Source organism: Platalea leucorodia (assembly GCF_965183815.1).
Source record: "Platalea leucorodia genome assembly, chromosome: 2".
Taxonomy (NCBI): domain Eukaryota; kingdom Metazoa; phylum Chordata; class Aves; order Pelecaniformes; family Threskiornithidae; genus Platalea; species Platalea leucorodia.
Genome location: NC_138824.1, coordinates 2109726 through 2130352, shown reverse-complemented (window position 1 = coordinate 2130352; position 20627 = coordinate 2109726). Strand labels below are relative to the sequence as shown.

The 20627-nt window shown below is 48.3% G+C and overlaps 1 protein-coding gene across 6 annotated transcripts in view; it reads right to left on the bottom strand.

Moving 5' to 3' along the window:
- Positions 1–20627, bottom strand: part of FAM168A (family with sequence similarity 168 member A) — a 208419-nt gene that overhangs the window by 11660 nt on the left and 176132 nt on the right. For 5 of the 6 annotated variants that reach the window (XR_014227423.1, XM_082304095.1, XM_082304096.1 and 2 more), the window contains 2 exons: positions 15389–15469; positions 3938–4063 (listed from right to left, as the gene is read on the bottom strand). Coding sequence is in view for 5 of the 6 variants with exons in the window: in XM_082304095.1 (XP_082160221.1) it covers positions 3938–4063; positions 15389–15469 (207 nt within the window). In the remaining variant the exon portion in view is untranslated. The remainder of the gene's footprint in view (positions 1–3937; positions 4064–15388; positions 15470–20627) is intronic. The other variant, XM_082304099.1, reaches the window with a different exon arrangement.

Below are 20627 nucleotides of genomic sequence, written 5' to 3'. Positions count from 1 at the left end.
AAGGTTGGCAAGGGGGGATAAAAAGCTTTGTGCTGAATTTTGTATCACCAGCTCCTCTTGTTTCCACATGAAGGGTTCACCACAAGCTAATTCCTTAGATGGATAAGGAATTGGTTGGATGGCCGCGTCCAGAGTTACAGTCAATGGCTCAGTGTCCAAGTGGAAACCAGTAGTGAGTGGTGTCCCTCAAGGGTCGGTACTGAGACCAGTACGATTTAGTATGTTCATCAATGACACAGACAGCGGGATCGAGCGCACCCTCAGCAGGTTTGCAGATGACACCAAGCTGAGCGGTGCGGGTGCCAGGCCTGAGGGACGGGATGGCATCCAGAGGGACCTGGGCAGGCTGGAGAGGGGGGCCCAGGTGAACCTCATGAGGTTCAACAAGGCCAAGTGCAAGGTCCTGCACCTGGGTGGGGGCAACCCCCGGTATCAGCACAGGCTGGGGGATGGAGGGGTGGAGAGCAGCCCTGAGGAGAGGGACTTGGGGGTGCTGGGGGATGGAAAGCTGGCCATGGGCCGGCAATGTGCGCTGGCAGCCCAGCAAGCCAAGCGTCTCCTGGGCTGCATCCCCCGCAGCGTGGGCAGCGGGGCGAGGGGGGGGATTCTGCCCCTCTGCCCTGCTCTGGGGAGACCCCCTGGAGCCCCGCGTCCAGCTCGGGGGTCCTCAGCACGGGAAGGACATGGAGCTGTGGGAGCGGGGCCAGGGGAGGCCACCAAAATGGTCAGAGGCTGGAACAGCTCTCCTATGAAAAAAGGCTGAGAGTTGGAGTTCTTCAGCTTGGAGAAGGTGCCGGGTGATGGGTTTAAACTGAAAGAAGGTAGGTTTAGATTGGACATTAGGAGGAAATGTTTTACGATGAGGGTGGTGAGACACTGGCACAGGTTGCCCAGAGAAGTTGTGGATGCCCCATCGTTGGAAGTGTTCAAGATGAGGTTGGACGGGGCTCTGAGCAACCTGATCCAGTGGAAGATGTCCCTGCCCATGGCAGGGGGTTGGACTGGATGATCTTTGAAGGTCTCTTGCGATGCAAACCATTCTGGGATACCACTACGATTCTATAAAAACAGACTTGCATTTTTTTTCAGTAAATTCAAGCAGAAGGCAGATCCCCCGAGGAGGACACAGGGCAGAGCTTGGGGCTCATGCCGTGGCAGATTGTGGGCAGGAGTCAGCAGCCGCCAGCAGCTCCGGGAGGTCCTACGTGGTTACATGGTCCACTTGAGTCTGACTTGTTCCCAGTGTCTGGTCCTGCCCTTGCCACTGCCCTCCACGTCTGGCTCATCCTCTTCCAGCCTTTCGCCTGGCTTTATTATCCGGACACCTTCCCTGTACCCAGGGGGCTGGAGGAACAGTTTTGGAGTGGTGAGCATGGGGACAACACAGGGGAAGATGCCATGGTGTGGACACCAGCACGGGCAGCTGCCTGGTAGGCTTGCATTGCCTCTGCCGAAGTTCTCCCCGGCACATCGTCGTTGCCACCACCATCCTCAGCAGCCAGACAAAAGCAAACAGGAGGCTCTGGGCAGAAATCACCATGAAATCAATAACCTTGCTCACTAGCACGTGCAAACCTTTGTGTATGTGACCCCCCGATCTCAACTGGCGCATCTAAGCAACAAAACAGAATACCTCAGGCAAAACCAAGCTTTGAAAGCCCATCATTAAAGGATAAAAAGCCAAAAGGCAAAGGCGTGTCCCCCCGCTGTAGGCAAGGCCAGGATGAAGGCACCCGGGCAGCCCTGACCCAGCCTTTAAGCTCATGCGTGTCTTACCACCATCCTTCAGTGCAGGTTCACAGCCCAGCTGAGCCCTCAGCACCCTTTCTGTCTTAGTGGTGGAGATGTGGGGAGGTACTGAGCAGCTATTGTACATTTATTTGAATTTATCCCTGTTCAGCGTGTGGCTCCAGTCCATACTGGTGGGCACTCTTCACCCTGGGAACAGAAGGACTCATCTCCCAGGCTTCTCCTTGGCTCTCCTCCATCCAGATCTGACACCTTGCTGATGCTCATGAGTAAGCTCTCACCCCCCCTCCTGCCACGGGACGCCTCGGGAAGGCTGTTCTCCCAAGAACAAAACCTAAGCTAGGTGAGATCAAGCCGAAGGACAGAACCAATTTGGGATGCCCAGCCTGAAATGCTTCTGATTTTTCAGAGCCTGTGCTTCAGACAGCATCTCCCAGCCGTGCTCTGGAGAAGCCAACCGCAGCTATAAGCCTGAAGCATCGCTGCAAATCAAACCTCAACGCTTTACCTACGTCCAAATTAAACGTGCCCAAGCCAGTTCTCTGGAATCGAGGCCAACCTGCATGGGTCTGGCCGGTGTCGTGCTATTAAACCCCTTTATCACCCATGCTGGGTGTCCACGGCCAAATTTTGCCCCCAAACCCCTTCCTAACCTGGTACCTGCTCGTCTTCTCTGATTTGGAGGAAGGAATCTCACCCGCAGCAGCCCAGAGGTGCAACGGGGAGGAGAAATCCCATGGGTTGAACTCCAGAGGAATTTTGCCGAATAATATCTAGGTTTCTACTAATTACACACTGAGATTTTTCAAACACTTACAACTCGGTCAAATCTGGCCTGGCATGAAATTAGGTGTGATGCAAAGTCCATGCACCGTGTCAGGTGTACAGTCCCTACCCCAAGAACGGTAGGGACATCCCTTTCCAACAACGCAGTCTCCCGAAGGCTTTTAATAGGTTTATTTTTAATAATTCTTTTAGTCAGAAAAAACCCCCGATATTTTTTCCTCTCCTCTCATTCTGTAAATGATTTAATTTAGCACAAAAAGGGGGCCTGGAGCAGACAGACGGTGAGGAACACTTCAACCCACGTGTGTGCATGGGTGCAGCGGTCCCAGCCTTGCAAACAGGGCCCATGGAGAGTCCCTTTAAGATACCGTGTATTTTTGTCTCCAAAGACGACTGGGAGTTTCTCCAGGTCCCAGGGGTGTTTGGAAGCACCTGGGGTTAATTTTGCATTTTGAACCCAAGAGTGGTCCCACCTCACGCTTGCAGCACGCCCCGCGTTAGCCGTGCACCAACTTTAGCAGGCAACGTGAGGGCAAGAGCAGGCAGGAGCTGTTGGGCAGGGGCCAGAGGACACCCCACATACCAGGGGAAGCTCCGGGGCCTTATCAGGGAGCTTATCACCCCTCCTGGAGGCACCGTTTGGCCTCATAAGGGATGAGATTACAAGGCTCCACCTGGAAAAGCCTGTTTGACTGCGATCTGTAAGCAGCATCTCCTCCCCCTGCCTCTGCTCGGCCAGTTTGAGTTAAAAGGTGGGAATTTCACCTGGGTTCCTTGAAAATCACGCTTTATTTTGGAATTCTCTCTTTCGCTTTTAAGGGAATAGGAAATAAACTCCCTTTGGTTTTTCCATGCGTGCTCAACGACGGAGCATCGCCGCTGCAGATACACACCTGCAAACAACCTCACGTCGCTCATGGGGACCAAACACTCGGCTAAAAGAGAGGCCTTCACCCTTCCCCACTTGACTCTTCCTCCTCCGAAGGAGCACTAGGAGGGTCAGTGCTCTCCTTTTCATGCTCCTTCATGGTTTTAACAAATGCGAACAGAAAGGAGCAGGGATGCTACCTGGTTTTCAGAAGAAAAAAAACCAAGAGCTCTGCAAAATTTCACCCCAGAAGGGATTGCAGCAGCAGCGCAATGCTCCCGCCGGGCAGCTCCAGTGGCAGAAGGTGATGGATCTGCTGCAGGGTGCCAGCGAGCACCCCCAGCACCTGCAGCACCCTCACCTGTGTCAGGGCTCAGCACCCAGGGAAGGACACACGGACACACGCGTACCTGCACGGACACGAATGATCAGCAAACAGGCTGATCCCAAACAACCTCATCCCCAGATAACCCACTGGGAGGCAAATGGGCACAAAACAACCATGTAAAACCCCAGAAGAAAAGGTTTATTTACTGAATGCTGCAGAAGAAGCCTGATAAGTTCTGTTCTCGGTCCCGGTGTCCACCGGGAGGTGGAAGGTGCCCTCCGTGGCACAGGAGGAGGAGGTCTGTGGCCAGGCTTGCTTCATCAGAAGTGTAGCTTGAGTGGAGACAGAGAAGAGGTGTCACAGAGAGCAATGAAGGTACAACTTCCCACATTTATGTCACATTTGAACCACTTTGCTGCTCTCTTCCTCCCCCCCGCCACCTTTTAAGGACAACTATCTGCAGGACTTTCCCATCGTGGGTCCTCTCGCCCCACCTGCTCCCCAAGGAGGGATGGTTTGCACAGTGCCTTGCAGCAAACCAGTTACCTACCCCGAACGACTGGTGTCCTGAGCTAAGTGACCTGCATGAAGATCCACACCAAGGGGACATGGCCAGCAGAGCCACCATCCCTTCCCAGATGCCACTGGTCACCTCCATGCATAGGGGCCAGTAACAGCTGTCCTTGGCCTTGTGTTTCCCAGCTGGAAAACAGGCTGAGCCTGGTGTGCAAGGCATTTTATTCACAGTAAAACCCTTTGAGATGCTTGCATGGCAGGTACCACCAATGGCCAAGGTACTGGTCGCTGTGACCATCCCATCACAGCGTTGGGTGGTCCTTAGAAACTCTGGAAAGGACAGCCAGCAGAAGCAGTGGCTTCAGGCAGGTCACCCTGGATCCCAGTTTGTGGAGAAGTATTTATGAAGCCAAGTAAGATAATCCAGAAGAATCTCAAGAGCCAAATCTTGTGGGATTTCAGAAAGGACCAAGAGAATTCAGTCATTTTGTAGGTCTTAAATTTTTTGAAAGAGGAAAAGGTCTTATACTAACTGCCATAATGCACCTGTGGATGATGAACCAGCACTGGCTATACATTTATCCTATATCCGAACACATTGCCAATGCTTATCTAAGAAGGGCTGCCATTACACCGAAGGCTTTCTGGAGCATATCTACGGAGAAGGCAGATCACTAACACAAGCCTACAACCAGGCTCCTTCCCAAGATTGGTACCTCTGGGAAAGGCTTCACAGGTCTTTTTCTGGTTTTCTTTTTTTTTTTTTTTTAATCCCCTGAAACTATGGCTCTGTCCTAACTTTTCGTTCCAGATTAATCTCAAATGGTGGCCCCCACCATTCTTGGTTTAAGTCCCACCATCTCCCAACGGAGCACATACATTTTCTGAAAGCCTCAGCCAGGTATTACAGCTCGCTGCTCACCAGCCTAACAAGCTGCTCTAGCTGGCATTACGAAAGAAAGAAGCTCCAGGTTTTCCACGTACTGCAGAACGTATTTCGCACACTCAGCTACTAAGGAAAGAAAACCAAGCGAGGGTTGATCAATCCTCAGCAAACTGCTTTTGTGAAGTTGTGGAGGGCAAAGGAGGTAAAACAACGCAGCTGCTGGAATCAAAGAAAATCACCCATTTATGGCTTCTTTAAAGGTATTTTTTGTGACTGCAGAAGGTAGACCGTTGGCATGCTCTCTCTACATGAAATTACTGAACTCTCCAAGACCTCTAGAAGGTTGGAGGTCAGGGTGTGTCCCCATTGTCCCCTTCTCCCCGTGCAGGTGGCATTAGGGACAGGTAGGATTTCCCCAGAGATGCGGGAAATGGATTTTGGGTCAGATCTGCCAACTCAAAAGACTTCTGGAGAATTAAAAAAAAAGGACTTTTGGGCAAGAGAGAAACACCGGAGGCATGATTTTGTAGGCAGGGAACGGTTTCTGATAGCAGAACCAGCCAAGCTCGGACAAAGCCATCTGGGGCAGAAAGAGGAGCTCTTTGGGAGGGACACCACAGCCCACAGGAGGAGGTGGTGGGTTCCCCGTCCTCCTGTCGGCCCCAAGGGAGTCACTCATGAAGACATTTTAAAGCTGCACTTCATAACTCCTTCTCCCAAGCAAGTTCCTACCTCCGAGGGGCTTGGTGTTAAGCCCCACAGAAGGGACTTCATGACTTGGTCAGGGCTTGTAAACCTTTCTGCAGCCCAAAGGCAAGAGCAATGATGTTTCAAACCCCTCCAACGCCTCCCTGTCTGCTCAGACTCTTAATTAACCATCTCTGAAGATGCAACTGTAAATCTGGAGTGCACAAGGCTGGAAGTTGGGGACGAGTGGTTGAGGAGGCCAAGGAGGAATCGGCGCTGGTGCCACAGCCCACGCCAGCCGCGCCGCAGGTCCTAATGGTTGGACACCACTGCCCAGAGAGAGCAGAGAAGCACTGCTCCAGGTCTGTTGGTCCACCAAAAACTCACGAGGCCACTCGCCTAGTGTGGGACAGAAATACAGGAGCATGGCGGACACCCAGCAGCGATGCTTTACTGGATGGCACGGCAATCATCAGCTGCGCGATGTTTACAGGTGCGAGATCTGGCTGGACGGTGCTCCGCGTGGAAACGTGCTCCTCCCTCCTCACCTTCTTCAGGAGAAAACCAGGAGGTTTGTGGGAAGGGAGAGATTCACAGCGCAATTTCTCCTCCGCTCGAGCACTGATCACGTTCTGCTCCAAGCCTGTGCCCCCTCCCAAAGGTTTGTGAGTTATTAAGGATTTCCAAACTGCCTTGCTTTATTTTCCATGGTACACTGCACTCCTGAACATCACACTGGAGAGCTAACTCTCAGCGCTGAGACAGAAACACTCTTTCACTTAGGCTTTTATTCAAAATCAGATTCATTTTTGCCTCTGGATTTCACAAAGGTTTTAATCTCCAAGACGGATGAGACAATTTATTTAGATGTTATATGAATCCTTCCTCTGCGGTTTCTCCTCTCCACATTAGACCTACCAAAAATTCAAAGTAATTTGGGTCTGAGATGACTGGGAGCTTGCCATAGCTATGCATGTTCTGTACATTAAATCATGGATCCTCGGAGAATCCATCACTTAAAACTACAGAAAAGGTGAACCAAGGAGGCTTCTAGGAACATTAATATCTCCTGGTCCTTTGCAAGAGCTACAATTCACAGAGATTACGATCCAGCCATGACTATCTAATATCATTTAAGGTCTGTCTCCTACCAGTGCCCTCTGGATTTGGTTTAGCCTCTCGCCTATGCTGTTCATTGAAAAATAAAGAGCATTTATTCGTCATCTGTTGGATCCCTGGCAAATCTAGTGGTGGGAACCGGGCAAGCAATGGGAACTGCAGCGCTGGGACCGGTCTGTCTCCCTGCGAGGACCTCTAGCCAACGTGGTAATGATGTTCAGGATGCATTTTAAGTGGAAAAGAGAAAAATATGACCCAGATGTGCCTGAAGAAAGTTCCGTGAATTAACTGGAGTACAGAATCGCAACGAAAGGACGAAGCAGATGATATGGTATACACGGTATATATATTTCTTGCTTCCCTCTGCCAGCCTTCTTTGCGATGGATGCGGCCTTGAGCCTCGTACAAAGTTTGCAATAAGCTGAAGTCCCCAGGCAGTCCCATTGCCGGGTGCCTGAGTGCCTCAAACCAGTGGGAGCGTTTGCTCTTAGAAAGCCTTGCAAGGCTCTACAGGCTGTTCACCCCACCAGACCCCCACCTTAGGGGAGCCAGTGATGTCCCTAAATAGTCGATGGGCGCCTATAGAGGCTGGTTCAGAGCACTTATGCGGGGAAAGACGATGCCTACGCTTTCCCTCTGCAGAGCAACGTTTCCTCCGGGGAGGACGCAGAAGCAGGAATGGGGGATCGCAGCCTCCGCCCTGTCCCACAACGTCCCCGCAGAGACCCCTAATTTCCGAGGCTGATTTTAGAAATATCTGTTCTGCTCTGTAAGGGCACTGAAGTAATGGAAGCAAAGCATTATTCTCCCCTGCATTATTAATAAACGCAGCTAAAGCATAAGCCAGCCTCCCTGCGAAAAGTGTGTGCCCTACTTTCAGGAAAATAAAAAGGCATGCTTTAATGAAGGAAGTTAAAACAAAACAACCATCTCAGGAAGACAGAATACCTGGGAGGAAACATGCACCAGGCTTAATGAAGACATACTTTTTTTTTTTTTTTTTTAAATTGGCGTGCCTCGTGTCTCTGCAGTACAGTGATTTTAGGCGCTCATTTTTACATACTTGAAAGGAATCTTTTTTTAATAACACTGTCCTAAATAACCAGGCTTATTGCAAGCAGCAGAGTTTGCAATGCGGGTGTTTTGCAGTGAGCTGGTAGCCTGCCTTGTGTCTCTCCCTCTAACAAAAACACAACAGGAAAATCACACGAGGCAGAAACTTGTGTTGTTTCAATGAATCGGGATGGAAAGAAATTCATGCCCTTGCTTGACGCAGGGCTCCTTTGGCTGGGCTTCGCAAGCAACGCGGTGGCTGGCTGTTACCTGTGCCTTGGGAGGGGCTGGTTTGAAATAAACTGGTGGAGAATTTATCATCCTTCTGGTGCTCAAACATTCACAAATATTCACCAGATACCTGACACTGAGAGGGGGAGGAATCAAGACTGGTTCCAGTTACCATTTTCCCTTTCCCACTGCTGCTGAACCTGCAGGGACCAAGGGGACTCTAGACTTCTCAGCTCCTCTCCACATCTCCTTACGCTTCTCTGATTGAGGCAATTACAAAGTTTGGGGCACTAAATCATTTAATTTTCCATGTGGATCCCAGGGTCTTGGGAACCATGAGGTCAACAGAAGAGCACGGCCATCGCTGACTTCCAGCGTGGCGCCAGGGATGGTAGCGCGAGTGTCTGGAGGACATCAAGGACGAAAGCAGATGGCACATAAGTAGCAGGTATTTGAAAACTGGGCTTTGAAAATTAACCACCACGGATGCACTTCTCTTCGCTTGGGGTGAACCACACCAAGGGCAGGAGCAGAGGGCAGTCTTCATCTTCGCTCGGTGGTTGATCTCTTGCTAAGATTTTGCAGGGAAGCCAAGCAAAACTCATGAGGTTTGGGGCAAGGGACCCCTAACCAGAGAGAGCTCGTCTGAGGACCACCTTCAGGGTGGACCAGAGAGGGTCATCGAGCTTGTACAGAACAGTTTCTTTCAAGACCGAGAGCTGGCTTTCAGTTACATCCCACAAACTCAGAAGTCACAAGCGCAGGATGCTCTTCCCACCCTTTTCCCACCTCGATTCCAAGCAGTATTAAGGGGCACATTTGCCTGGTTAACCTACATATGGAGAATCAGATATCTAACCAGGTGAAACTTTGGTTTGTCATTGCTTTTTTAGTGATCCTGAAGGATTTCTGCCAGCAGGTACCGCTCCCCTCCCAGCCCCAGAGGTCTGGAACAGAAGAACCTTGCCGGTGGATGGGATGCTTTTGAGAGCAGCAATTCCACTGGGAACACACAGCATCTCTTTCCGCAGCGAGGCAGCGAAAGGCTCAACATCTGAAATTCCTTAAAAATACCTTTAGAATTAGTCTGCTGTTTCAGAATCAAAGATTTTAAAAATAAAGCTGGTCCCCTCTGATTCCCAGTGCGTTTGATGGATGGCATGAACCCCAGCAGCATGTTCTTCTCCGCGGCGAGGTTATTTCCAGCCTCCTGTATGACAGCAGCTGATTCAATTTGAGTAAACGCTCTCTGTACCGATACAGACGACTGGTTTTAACTCAGCCACTGAACCACAGTATTACTTTAACTCAATTCCATTTAACACAGTTGAGGACGCTGCCCGCTCTGTCGCATGTACCCACTGCCGGAATATTTTATGGAGCTTATTTTGCATTAGCCGTCTCTCAAAAATTCTTCATTTTTCTCCTTTAAGTCGTTTTCCATAGAGAAGTGACCACTGACAGTGGGTGCAATGCTGGGAGTTCCTGAGCGGTGGAGCCCGCGCCTGCTTTCTGGAGTTATTAATGTGGCATCTTGCCTGCGGCAGAATCAGGATCTTAAAAACATAATTTAATGAATACTGGCAGGGAGTTGCAAGTAGCTTGAGAAAGCCTCTAAATTTAAGAAAGGTCCGAGCCAGGATTGCCTCTGTAGCCTTTGCTCTGCCTCTAAAGATAATGTTGACAGATGCTGTCCGCGCTCACAGCATCACGCCGGCTTTTTTCCTTCCCTAACTGGCACTTGTGCATCCCCGGCACCCGAGCTGCCGGTCTGAGCATGGCAGAGGCCACGAAAGCATCTCTCCTCCCGGTTGCGCATGAACAAGCTGAGGGCTCTGAACCATGCCTCCTACGAGATAAATCTCCAAATAATGGGGAAAAACCCTGCCGTGATATTAAATTGCATTGATTTCAAGAGCTGCATGACTGTTTACGGGGAGGATGGAGGGTTCTGCACAAGAGGAGTTGGGTTGAGGAGCACCAATTTTAATCTTCACCATTTCCTCGCTAATTTAGTGCTTAGCTATGTCGTGTTACACACTGGAAGATTTTTGTTCTCAACGCAAAATGACCTGTCAGCTTTCTGGACAATAGGAAATTATTAAAAGCATTTTTAAGAATCGTCAACAGAGAAATGAAATTTAAATGTCAAGACAGCCGCGAATGCTTTCTTGCTTGAGCCTTAAGCTGCCTAACAAAAAGATCTGGCGAGGGGGGACAAAAATGATCAGAGCACGTTTTTAGAGAAAGCAAGTCGTTAAAGATTAGGTTTGCACTTCAGAAGGGAGCGTCGGGGGAGTGAACAAAAGGCTGGCTGGCACAAAGAAGATTGACCAGGGCTTTCGTTTCCCCTTTCACATCATGCAAATCTAAAGCAACAGACAATTATTTGCATTGCTTAAAAAAAAAAATAAAAATCAGTAACTCAAGCCTTAATTAATCTGCAGAACTGCTTGCTGCAAAGTATTGTAGCGATAAAATACAGCAAGAATCAAAGCCTGGGGGAGGTTAAGCATCTTTAATGAAAGAGAGGACACCCGCAGCCACAGCCGCCAGGACAAAGGTAGGGAAAAATCAAAGTCTACGTGTTTTTGTGCTTATAAAAGCCGCTGACTAACAAGGTTTGGGGCGGATTATTCCATACCGAACAATCACGAGGAAACTTCTGAAGGCCGATCTGGCCGTTTTCAGGGAGGAGAGACCAGGGTGGATGGACAACCCAGCCCTCACTGAGTGCAGGGGCTCCTCTCCGCTGGGTGGAGGACACAGGCTGGAGATGCCGCTGCGGAAACGATGGGGCTCAAGAAGGGGTACCCAAGGGCTCGCTCCCTGCCTGCACGAATCCCATTTTCCAGGGTTATCCCTGTGTTTCCTTGTTCTCTCCTGGTCTTCTTGACTGTTTCTTCACCATCTGGGTTGGGGCATCCACTTCTTTCTTGTCTTTGTTGTGGGTGCAAGCAACTTCTTTGCTCAAGAGAAGGAGGCCCACTCCAGGACCTACGCTTTTACACGCCAGGTGGGTCCCATTTCTCAATCTATTCCTACTATCCCAACCTATGGCAAGAAAGCAATCCCATAAAACATCATCCTAGAGGTCTCCTTCTCCGAGTGCATCTTGACTATGTATCAGAGTTGTTACTTGAGAGAGCATCGACAAACTCCCCTTGGGTTCCTCATGAAGGACATCCCAGGCAGGATTCATCTCAATCTCTCCTGGCAGGACAGCCAGGCACCCATGGGGAGTCTGTCCCCAAAGATGGGCTAAATGTCTCTCTGGGGAGGTCTCTCTTTCTCTCCACTGAATACAGAGGGACCTGGGCTGGAAGGGTTAGAGAACTAAGGTCTATACAGCCAAAGGGAACCAAATCTTCCCTAAACGTGGCAATTGCTGCAGCTGTTTAAAATACTTGAAAATTTCCTAGTCTTTTTTTTCTTTCTTTGTAATTTGGAAAATTAAACTGAGCTGAAATAAAACCTTTCCAGGGGAATGTGTGGATTTCATCAAGATTTTGCAAAGAAAAGTATTTTGTTTGGATAGCAACGCAGCATTTCTGGGGGTTGTTTCAATTTGTTTTCTAATAGGAACTCCAGCCTCCCAAGGATGGTGCCCGAGATGTACAAGAAGCAAGACAGACCCCCCCAAAAATTCCTCGTCCTGCAGTGATTTGGTGCTCCCTCTCACTCGGGTGTCCCCTTGGCCATCTCCCCGCTCAGCGGGGCAGCTCCTGCCTGCGCAAGGCACGGGCAGCGGCTGGGGACAAGAGATATTTTATAATGTCCAGGCCAATAGGCAGGAACTGTATTTACATCCCTGGCTGAGCAGGGAGAACGTTGCCAGCCTCTGGCAGGACAAGCCACTAATAAATTTGTGTTGGTTTTCTTTTTTTTTTTTTTATATTGTGGAGCTCTTTTCATTTTACTCTTTCAGCATTATATCCTTCAGGGAAATCTGAGGGTGGCCAGCACACATCTAGGGGAATGAAACTTGTTTCATATTACATGTCAAGATTTTTAGTGGGAAGAAATGAAGCTAAAAACCCTACCAGAAGCACATAAAACCAAACAAAACACAACAGATCCCTTACAGAGTCATCCGCAGTAAACGGCTTTATTTAATAACCTTGCAAAATAACAGTGAATTTAAAATGTGATGTGGAGAAGACAGCACCAAAAGTTTTTGGCAAGGAAACTCTCATTCCTGCTTCATCAACCCTGGAAAGCTCCCGAGCCTGAAGATCCACTGATTTTACAACAACCAGGAGACTGAAAACTTGGCAATTCAGAGAAGAAAGGGTTTAGCAAGACTGCCACAAAGTCCGGCTTGCGTTCGTTACGCAAGCACCTATTTCACTCCCATGACTACCCAACACTTAGCTGAAAAGATGGCTTTATTCAGAAGTTTTAAAATCCCGCAGCTCTTTCGAGGCGAAGCATTCAGAATAAAGATCTCGGCCAACCGAAAAGCCCTGAAGTCAAAACCAAGGGCGAGATATTATTTTTCATCTCCAATATGTGCTTGGAAATGGGTGAGCAAGAGATTTTTTCAGGCCTTATTCATAAAAAACATGAAAAAAGGCACAGTCCTGATTTCCGAAATGCTTTTCCAATCACAGTTCAGACACTGCCAATTCTTGCATTTGCCCTATGTGACCATAGCCCTTGAAGAAAACGCTCTGATAACACACTACAGCCTGAAACCCCCACAGCTAATAAATAACGTTCTGATGGTGGAATGGTTTGGGTTGGAAGGGACCTTCAAAGATCATCCAGTCCAACCCCCTGCCACGGGCAGGGACATCTTCCACTGGATCAGGTTGCTCAAAGCCCCGTCCAACCTGACCCTGAAGACTTCCAACGATGGGGCATCCACAGCTTCTCTGGGCAACAAGATCTTAAGATTGCTATTAAATAGATTTCTTTTTCTTATACTACCTTTCACTTAATTCACTCTGGATAAGAGTTACATTTTGAAACTGCTACTTAGCCCTTGGGTTTCTACCACCCTTTGTCATGCCAAGAGGCTCCCGTCCCCCAGGTAATTTGACTGAAAGCAGAGAACTTAACTGCGCTTTATAAACTCAAGGTCGCTTGGTTCTTCCAAAGGGCTGGTTTCAGTAAAGTACTTAAATGTAGGTTTGACTTCAGTTAAATTATTTCCTGAGTGGCGGCCTAAAAGAAGTCTTCAACTCCAAAAAGAAAAAGACTTCTATAAAGGTTTCCAAGTTTCGGCTCAAAAGCATAAAAAAGCAAGTGATTGATTTAGCAGAGCAACTCAAATATTCCTCATTAAGCACAGAACCTCATTAGTCCGTGCTGTGGTGAAGACAACTCCTTGTAGGCAGGTGGGAATTACTCCATGACTCCTGCTTCGGAGTGACTTCTCTGAGTTAAAACCAGTGGAAGGTCCACTTCTTCTGGAATAAGAAGTGTCCTTGCTGGGAGTTATTTGATGGCAGCTCCCATCATTAATTTACATTCTGTCCTGATCTACATGAATCTTCCACCATTGGCAGCCCTTGGCTATAAGCAATTCCCCCATCTCCCCACCTCATGTAGGATGAGGTGTTCAACCTCAAAGTGATGGACAGGGTTTGTATTCATGCCACCCACATGATTTGATGGCTTTTTCCTCTCCAGCTCTCTCTGGCCAGGCAGGAAAGTGCTGGACATGTGTGTTCTCCAGCCAGACCTTTCTCTGCATCCAGAGAGCAACATAACCAGAGCCATGGGCTGGGTACGTGTTTGGCCAAGAGACAACAGCGGAAAGCAGACGGAAGGGAGGTGCGGAGAGATGGTGCTCAACAGCAGGGAAGGGAAGGAGCTTGGCAGTCTAGTCATGGGGTTTTGTCAAAAAAAATCATGGCTAATGGAGGAATTCAAACAAGAAATGGCTTTGTGGGTGATAAGGGGAAGCCTCCTTCCAGTAAGAGGAGTAGAAGGAACAAGGGAGACACTTGAAAGGTAAGAGGTGAAGAGGACAGACATCGTTGGCTGAGTCGAAAGAGCAGTAAGACTCTGGACACCAAGAATAAATGGAGTGGGCGTTGTTTCTGTAAATAAAGACGAGTAGCCTGTGCTAGATATGAGCAAGAGGGAGGCAAAGAGGGGGACGACACAGTTAAAGCAGTGAACTGGGAAAATTATTTTTGTACCAGCTCTCCAGAAGGATGGAGGAGAATTTGTCAAGGTTGGAGACGGCAGAGAGAGCAGGGCTCCAGGGGAGGGGCTGAGCTACGGAGGGTGAACGCGTTACCCATCGGCCTGGCTGGTAGGATGGTTCAGAGGAACTGCGAAGGAGGATGCAAAAGAGCATGTGGCTGGTGTGAAAAAGGAAGACCTCCCTGAAAAATGAAGACCTTGTACCTCCAAGTAAGGCTTCCCAGAGATAGACGGGGAGTAGTGGAGAAGGGAATAAAGGTCAGAGTCTGGCCGAGCTTTCACGGAAAGCTGGAAGAGGCAGATGACAAATACGTCCCAATGGACATGCTGCAGCAGAGGTAGAAAACAACTGGCCAAACTGGGAAAGCCAAGGGAAAATAAGATTTTATGGAGAAGAGTGCAGATGGTGCTGTTAAAGATAACCAGCACACCAAGGCTAAGGCAGAAGAGGTCCTGAGTTTGGCCATGAAGAGCTTGCTGAACCTTTGGAAGAGCCATTTTAGGGCAGCGCGAAGGGCAGGAGCTGGACAGAAGAAGACACAAGGACAGACCCAGAAAGAGGGGGACAGTAAAGATACGGCACGGGAGATCCAGACACCAAACAGGACACGGTTGCTGACATTTCTGCATCTATGACATGGAAGGAGAAGGACAAGCAGGGGGAAGGGGAAGGCAATCTCGGGGAGACAGCATGCGGTAGTCAGAAAATATTAAAAGCCATCAATGCGCAGCTATCACGACAATGAGGATTGTAAAATTCCTGGGATTAGTATTGAGATACAATTCATGCCTCAAAAGTACTTTGCAACACAGACAAATATTCTCAATAGAGGGCAGAAGTTAATGGCAGAGTTAGGAATGGAAGAGCTTAACACAGGCCCCTTCCCTGGGAAGTATTTGCTGACAAGCACATGGAAACTGCTGGGTTTTGTACAGGAGCCGCAAAAGGTAAATCCTCCCGCATGCTACAACGTGCCCGATCTCATCTCCATACACAGATTTTTACCTGGGGCGTAGCCGGGGCTGCTGGTTGGATACATGTTTGGGTTGTAGGCTGGGGCAGCGGTGGGATAGCCCGTCGGATAACCTGCAATGAGAAAAAAAGAGAAATTACGCTTTTGTCAAGAGGCAGAGAGAAGAGGACAGCATCCCTGGAAAGCAATAAACAGCCTGTGTGAGCAAAGAGGCTATCGGCAGCAGCTGAGAGGTAAAGCACAGATGTATTCTCAGTTGGCCAGGGTATAGGAAGGACTATGAATGTGCTCTACAGACTTACACATGACATCATCAATATTTCATCCTTATTCCTCTAGAAAATGAGGACGATAACCAGAATGCAGAACGCAGGAATGTTCAATGTGCTCTGAAGAAAACTACTGAGAAAATACACACACTGAATGCAGAATTCAGCTACCAAAACCCACCAGCACAGCTATATTTGAACGGTTTTCCTTGGCTGCTTGCAGCCATCGTAGCTTGATCATCGTAGCACTTTGCATTCTAACCGCAGAGCTCAGCACCCAGCCTGAGCCCTCGGTGCTCAGCACTTCTATTAACCAGAGCTTCTTGCTAAAGGGAAGGTAGAGACATTGCAAGAAAACATGCCAGCCCTTATATTCACTCATGGCTGCACAACTGCCATCCCTGGGAAGGACCCGATTACCTGCCAGGCCACCTGGAAGGAACACACACGGCAGCTCATGCCTTTTGAAGCCGCACGAGGTTTTAATGGGCACTTTAGAAAAGTTTCAACAGCATCTTCAATTTTCATCATCTTCACTTGGAGCGGTCATAGGGAGTTCAGGGGAAATCGTGTAAGCAGTCAGCCACGTGGAGGCTTGGAAATCACCGTACACTGCAGCCCCAAGTCCCTGTGTGCACCCACGCGCAGTGCAGATGTCTTGCACCAACCTCTTACTTCATTAGAAGTTCCTGTCCTCCATGAAGACCACAGACGACAACCTCTACACCTCGGTCTGCTCCATTTTGCTTTTGTTTTACTGCCCTACCTCCATTTCTTGGAAGTCTTCCCAACTGAAAACGGTAACACTCGAATAGCTCCATCCCTTCTTACGTGCTCCTGCGTAAATCCCTCCAACAGACTGAACAGGATGGTAATCTTCCTTTGCTGGCAGAGAGTTTGGCTTTGCTGTGCATCACCACCACGGCCGCTGCCCCGGTTTATCTGTGCATCTCGTTGGCCATCGTCCCAGAGCAGAGCCAAACCAACGGCAGACAAAATGACCCTTGGAGAGTCTTTCCGTGCCAAGCTCCACCGACGCTGTCTGCTGGTTGCCAGCAAAGGCTGGAAAGAGGTAATTAGCAGTCGATTCACACCCCATCTTTTTTTTTTTTTTTTGCTTTATTAAATAAAAGCGAGCGTGGGTCTTTCCTCCCTTTTCTGAGCAGCAAGACAAACACATCACAACCTCTCCCTCCCATGCCCCAGAGCTCACTGCTCTTCGACTACGTGTGGATTTCTAAAACCTGGCACCCGGCACACAGCCGACTACTGCAGCAAAATTTTGAGGTTCATTTGAATAAATCTAATTCAACAATCATGACCACTGTACTGGAATAAATGACTGTATGTTCTACCCTCTCATTTTCATCAGTGATATATTTGGCTTCTAAATCAGGTTAATTAAAAATTGCTGTAGTTAATGTTGGATAAGCAGCAGTTTAACAGATTTTTTATTTTTTTTTTAGGCTACATAAAACTATGTTGTCATCGTACTCAGGAATACATACAGCCTTTCAGCAATCAAGAAGCTCCTCGGAAAGTTATTTGCAGATCCAGTGATTGCAAGCAGAACATTAATGATGAAGATCTTAAATCAGAAATATCCCTGCCTACTCTCTGCTTCATTAGAAGATAACCATTTCTTTTCCAGTACATTCATCGCTCCAGGGTCCTCCTGTTGCCTGCTCGAGCTTGATGATCCCGCTTTGCCTCCTGACCCATCTGGCTGGGGGTGTTGTTAAACCAATTCCAGCTCACTTCTTGACCATACCAAGCGTATTTTCCCTATAATTCTCTCAACCGTGTTTCTACGTGGGGTTTTACCTCCTCGGCACACAGTTTAGTAGCCGATGGCTGTGTGTGCATGCCATGGTGTTGGGAAGACCCTTGCTCTAGGGTCTAGGGTCTAGGGACGGGATCTAGATGACAGCCTATTGGGACACCAAGAGGTTCTTCTGGTCTTTACTGCTGGTTAATCCCCCCAAATAAGTCCTGAATCCCATGAACTGCTGCAGTAGTCCTTAATAATAGTCCTTAACTAATAATCCTTAAGTCAACAACCATGACAAACATAGCCCTGTGTGGCTACATGCAGTAAATGTTTCATCTGTGCCCTCTGCGACATCACCAGCACTCACACACTATCAAATTCAGCAAAAAACCCTTCTCTTTTACTCAGACCCAAATTTTCAACATTAGGTTTATACATAAAAAACAAGCCTGAAATAAATCAGACCACTTTCAGACCACAGGAAAACTGTGGCTTTGGGTAAGCTTTTCCATCCAGCCAATTATTGAAAGACTTCATGGTTATTTCAGGCAGATGGAGACAGCCGTATATTTAGGTCTTCTTTCTCTTTTTTTGGGGTTTAACTTCTGCTTGGTAGGACTGCATCTTGCTTACTGTGGTATCTTTTGTTGTTCTGAAAGAAAGTTATGGCCATTTTCAGAATAATTTCAGATAAATACTGTTTCTATCAAGGAAGCTTTAATAGCTTTGGATGCGAAAAGATGCAGCCAGCCCTGCTCTACTCTATCTTCCACTCTGATCTCATAAACTTTGATAAGTGCTGACCTCCAGCAAGAAAACCTGTCCTTTCTATTTTAAGGGGAAATGGAGATGGGGAAGGTGCAGGAAAATTAATGTGGTTTGCTCCTTTTTTGGACATACTGAAAGATAAGAAAGTAGCAGAATCTGGGGCAATTTGTGCCAGGGGAAACATGCTTGAAAATTCCCAGTGCTCAAAACCCACTGGGTTTAAAAATACATGAGACATTTTTATACCTTATTGGTTTTTGAGTCGTTAGGATTTATGTTTGTTGGCTCTTCGTCATCCCCCAAATGACCACAGACAAGCTTCCTCAGGAAAGCAAAAGCTGCGATCCCCATGATGGTCCCCATGTCTTAGATCCCCTTGGGTATAAGACAAAGCCCAGATCCCCCCAAGCCCAGAGGGGTCCAGAGAAGGGCCACCAAGATGATCCAGGCTCTGGGCAGCCGCCGTGTGGGGACAGGCTGAGAGCTGGGCTTGGTCAGCCTTGAGAAAAGGAGGCTTAGAGGTGCTCTCATCACCACGTACCAGTGCTTAAAGGGGAGCTACAAAGCAGACGGAGACTCCCTTTTTACAAGGAGTCCCATGGTGAGGACAAGGGGTAACGGGTACAAGTTACTCCCAGGGAGATTCCGATGGGACACGAGAGGTAAATTTTTCACCATGAGAACAGTCAATCATGGGAATAATCTCCCCAGGGAAGGGGTTGACTCTGCTACGCTGAACACGTTTAAGACTCAGCTGGACGTGGTGCTGGGCCACCTCGTCTAGATTGTGCTGGAAAGGTTGGACCAGATGATCCTCGAGGTCCCTTCCAACCTGGTGTTCCATGATTCTATGATTCTATGACCAGGGATGAGCTCAGGAGAGGTGGCAGCACCAAAGCGTCTGGCATCCTGCTCTGATTTTCCCCCTGGATACCCTACGAGACCTCCTGTAAATCCCTGTTCCTCCTGCTGACCCTGCTCCTCTCCTGCCACGTCGGTCTTGCCGCTTCACCTTGAATCGAAAATAACAGCAAGTGGGCCAAACCCACTTGTTTTATGTTGAGTGCTGCTAATCTTCATGGGCTTCCTGCTGGAGACATGAAAATGTCAGGCACAAAAGGAAAATCTCCTTTACTTTCTATTTGTACAGATCTGCGCATGATGGGACCCTGTTTCTGCTGGAGCTTGGGGCCTTATTACAGCAATGATGCAGAAGGAAAGAAAATGAGATGAAAACATATTGAACAAAATTTATTGGATCCCTCACAGAAGAAATCAAAAGTTGTTTTCTTGCTTTATTTTAATTTAATATCATCTCCACAATCAATAGGACTAGGAAAGCCAGTGTTCATTTAATGTTCTCCCCAAGGAAAATATACAGCTCTCCAGCTCCGAGAAGCACTAACTGAACTGCTTTAAAAAATACGACGCAATAACTGGCTGTGCAAAGCGAAGAGCACACAGGGCTGCATCAAGTAGGTATTTTAAAGCCGCCTTTAATTTTTCATGTATTTCTAAATGTTTCTATACCATTATTTCCAGCTCTGCTCACCTCTGTTCTCTTTGGTGCAACGCTGCTTTTGATTAATGGCTTTTAGGCTACGAGTCCCAGCTACCCGCCCCCTCTTTTTAACATGCACACCTTTAGGAGATGCACTAGTAAAGGAGATCATGAAATAAATGAAAAAAGAGCAGCATACAGAGCCTTCAAATGCATTTAACCCCCAGCTTTGTTTAGCCCGGGCTCCATGATTATACTCAGAACGCCCGTAATAAAGCAGTTAGCTTATATTTCCAGCTATATATATTTTACTGCCTACATGCAGGACAGATGCGTGTGTAACCGTATACACAAGCTCACCGCAGATCTCTTATGCACAAGACAAGAAATGTTCGGATGGGGCATTTAAGACAGCTCTTTCCATCCTGGCAGCCTTCTGGGATAGCTTATTCCTAATCCCGAGGTACCGAGCTCCTACACGGCCGCTGTGGTTGTTCTGTAAGTGACGTTAAGTGACAAGTGACATTAAAATCCCATGGCAAAGGCGCAGGGGGCTTGGCCGTTTTTTCCTGCCAGCCATGAAATTGCTAACGAAAGAAAGCTCAGCTGAACTCACTCCCACCCCAAACCCCTACCTCAGCTGTCTGGGCACTAGAGAAGACACCCACAGCAAGTTTTAGAGGGGAGCGCCCAATTCAAAGGTCTCCTCCCCATTTTTTGGCTTCCTCTAAAGAAGACTTCAGCATACACTGCCCAAGCAATCATCCTCGCCGTAAATGAGCAACCTCCATCCACAGAATCATGGAATCACAGAATGGTTTGGGTTGGAAGGGACCTTCAAAGATCATCGAGTCCAACCCCCTGCCATGGGCAGGGACATCTTCCACCAGATCAGGGTGCTCACAGCCCCGTCCAACCTCACCTTGAACACTTCCAGGGATGGGGCACCCATAGCTTCTCTG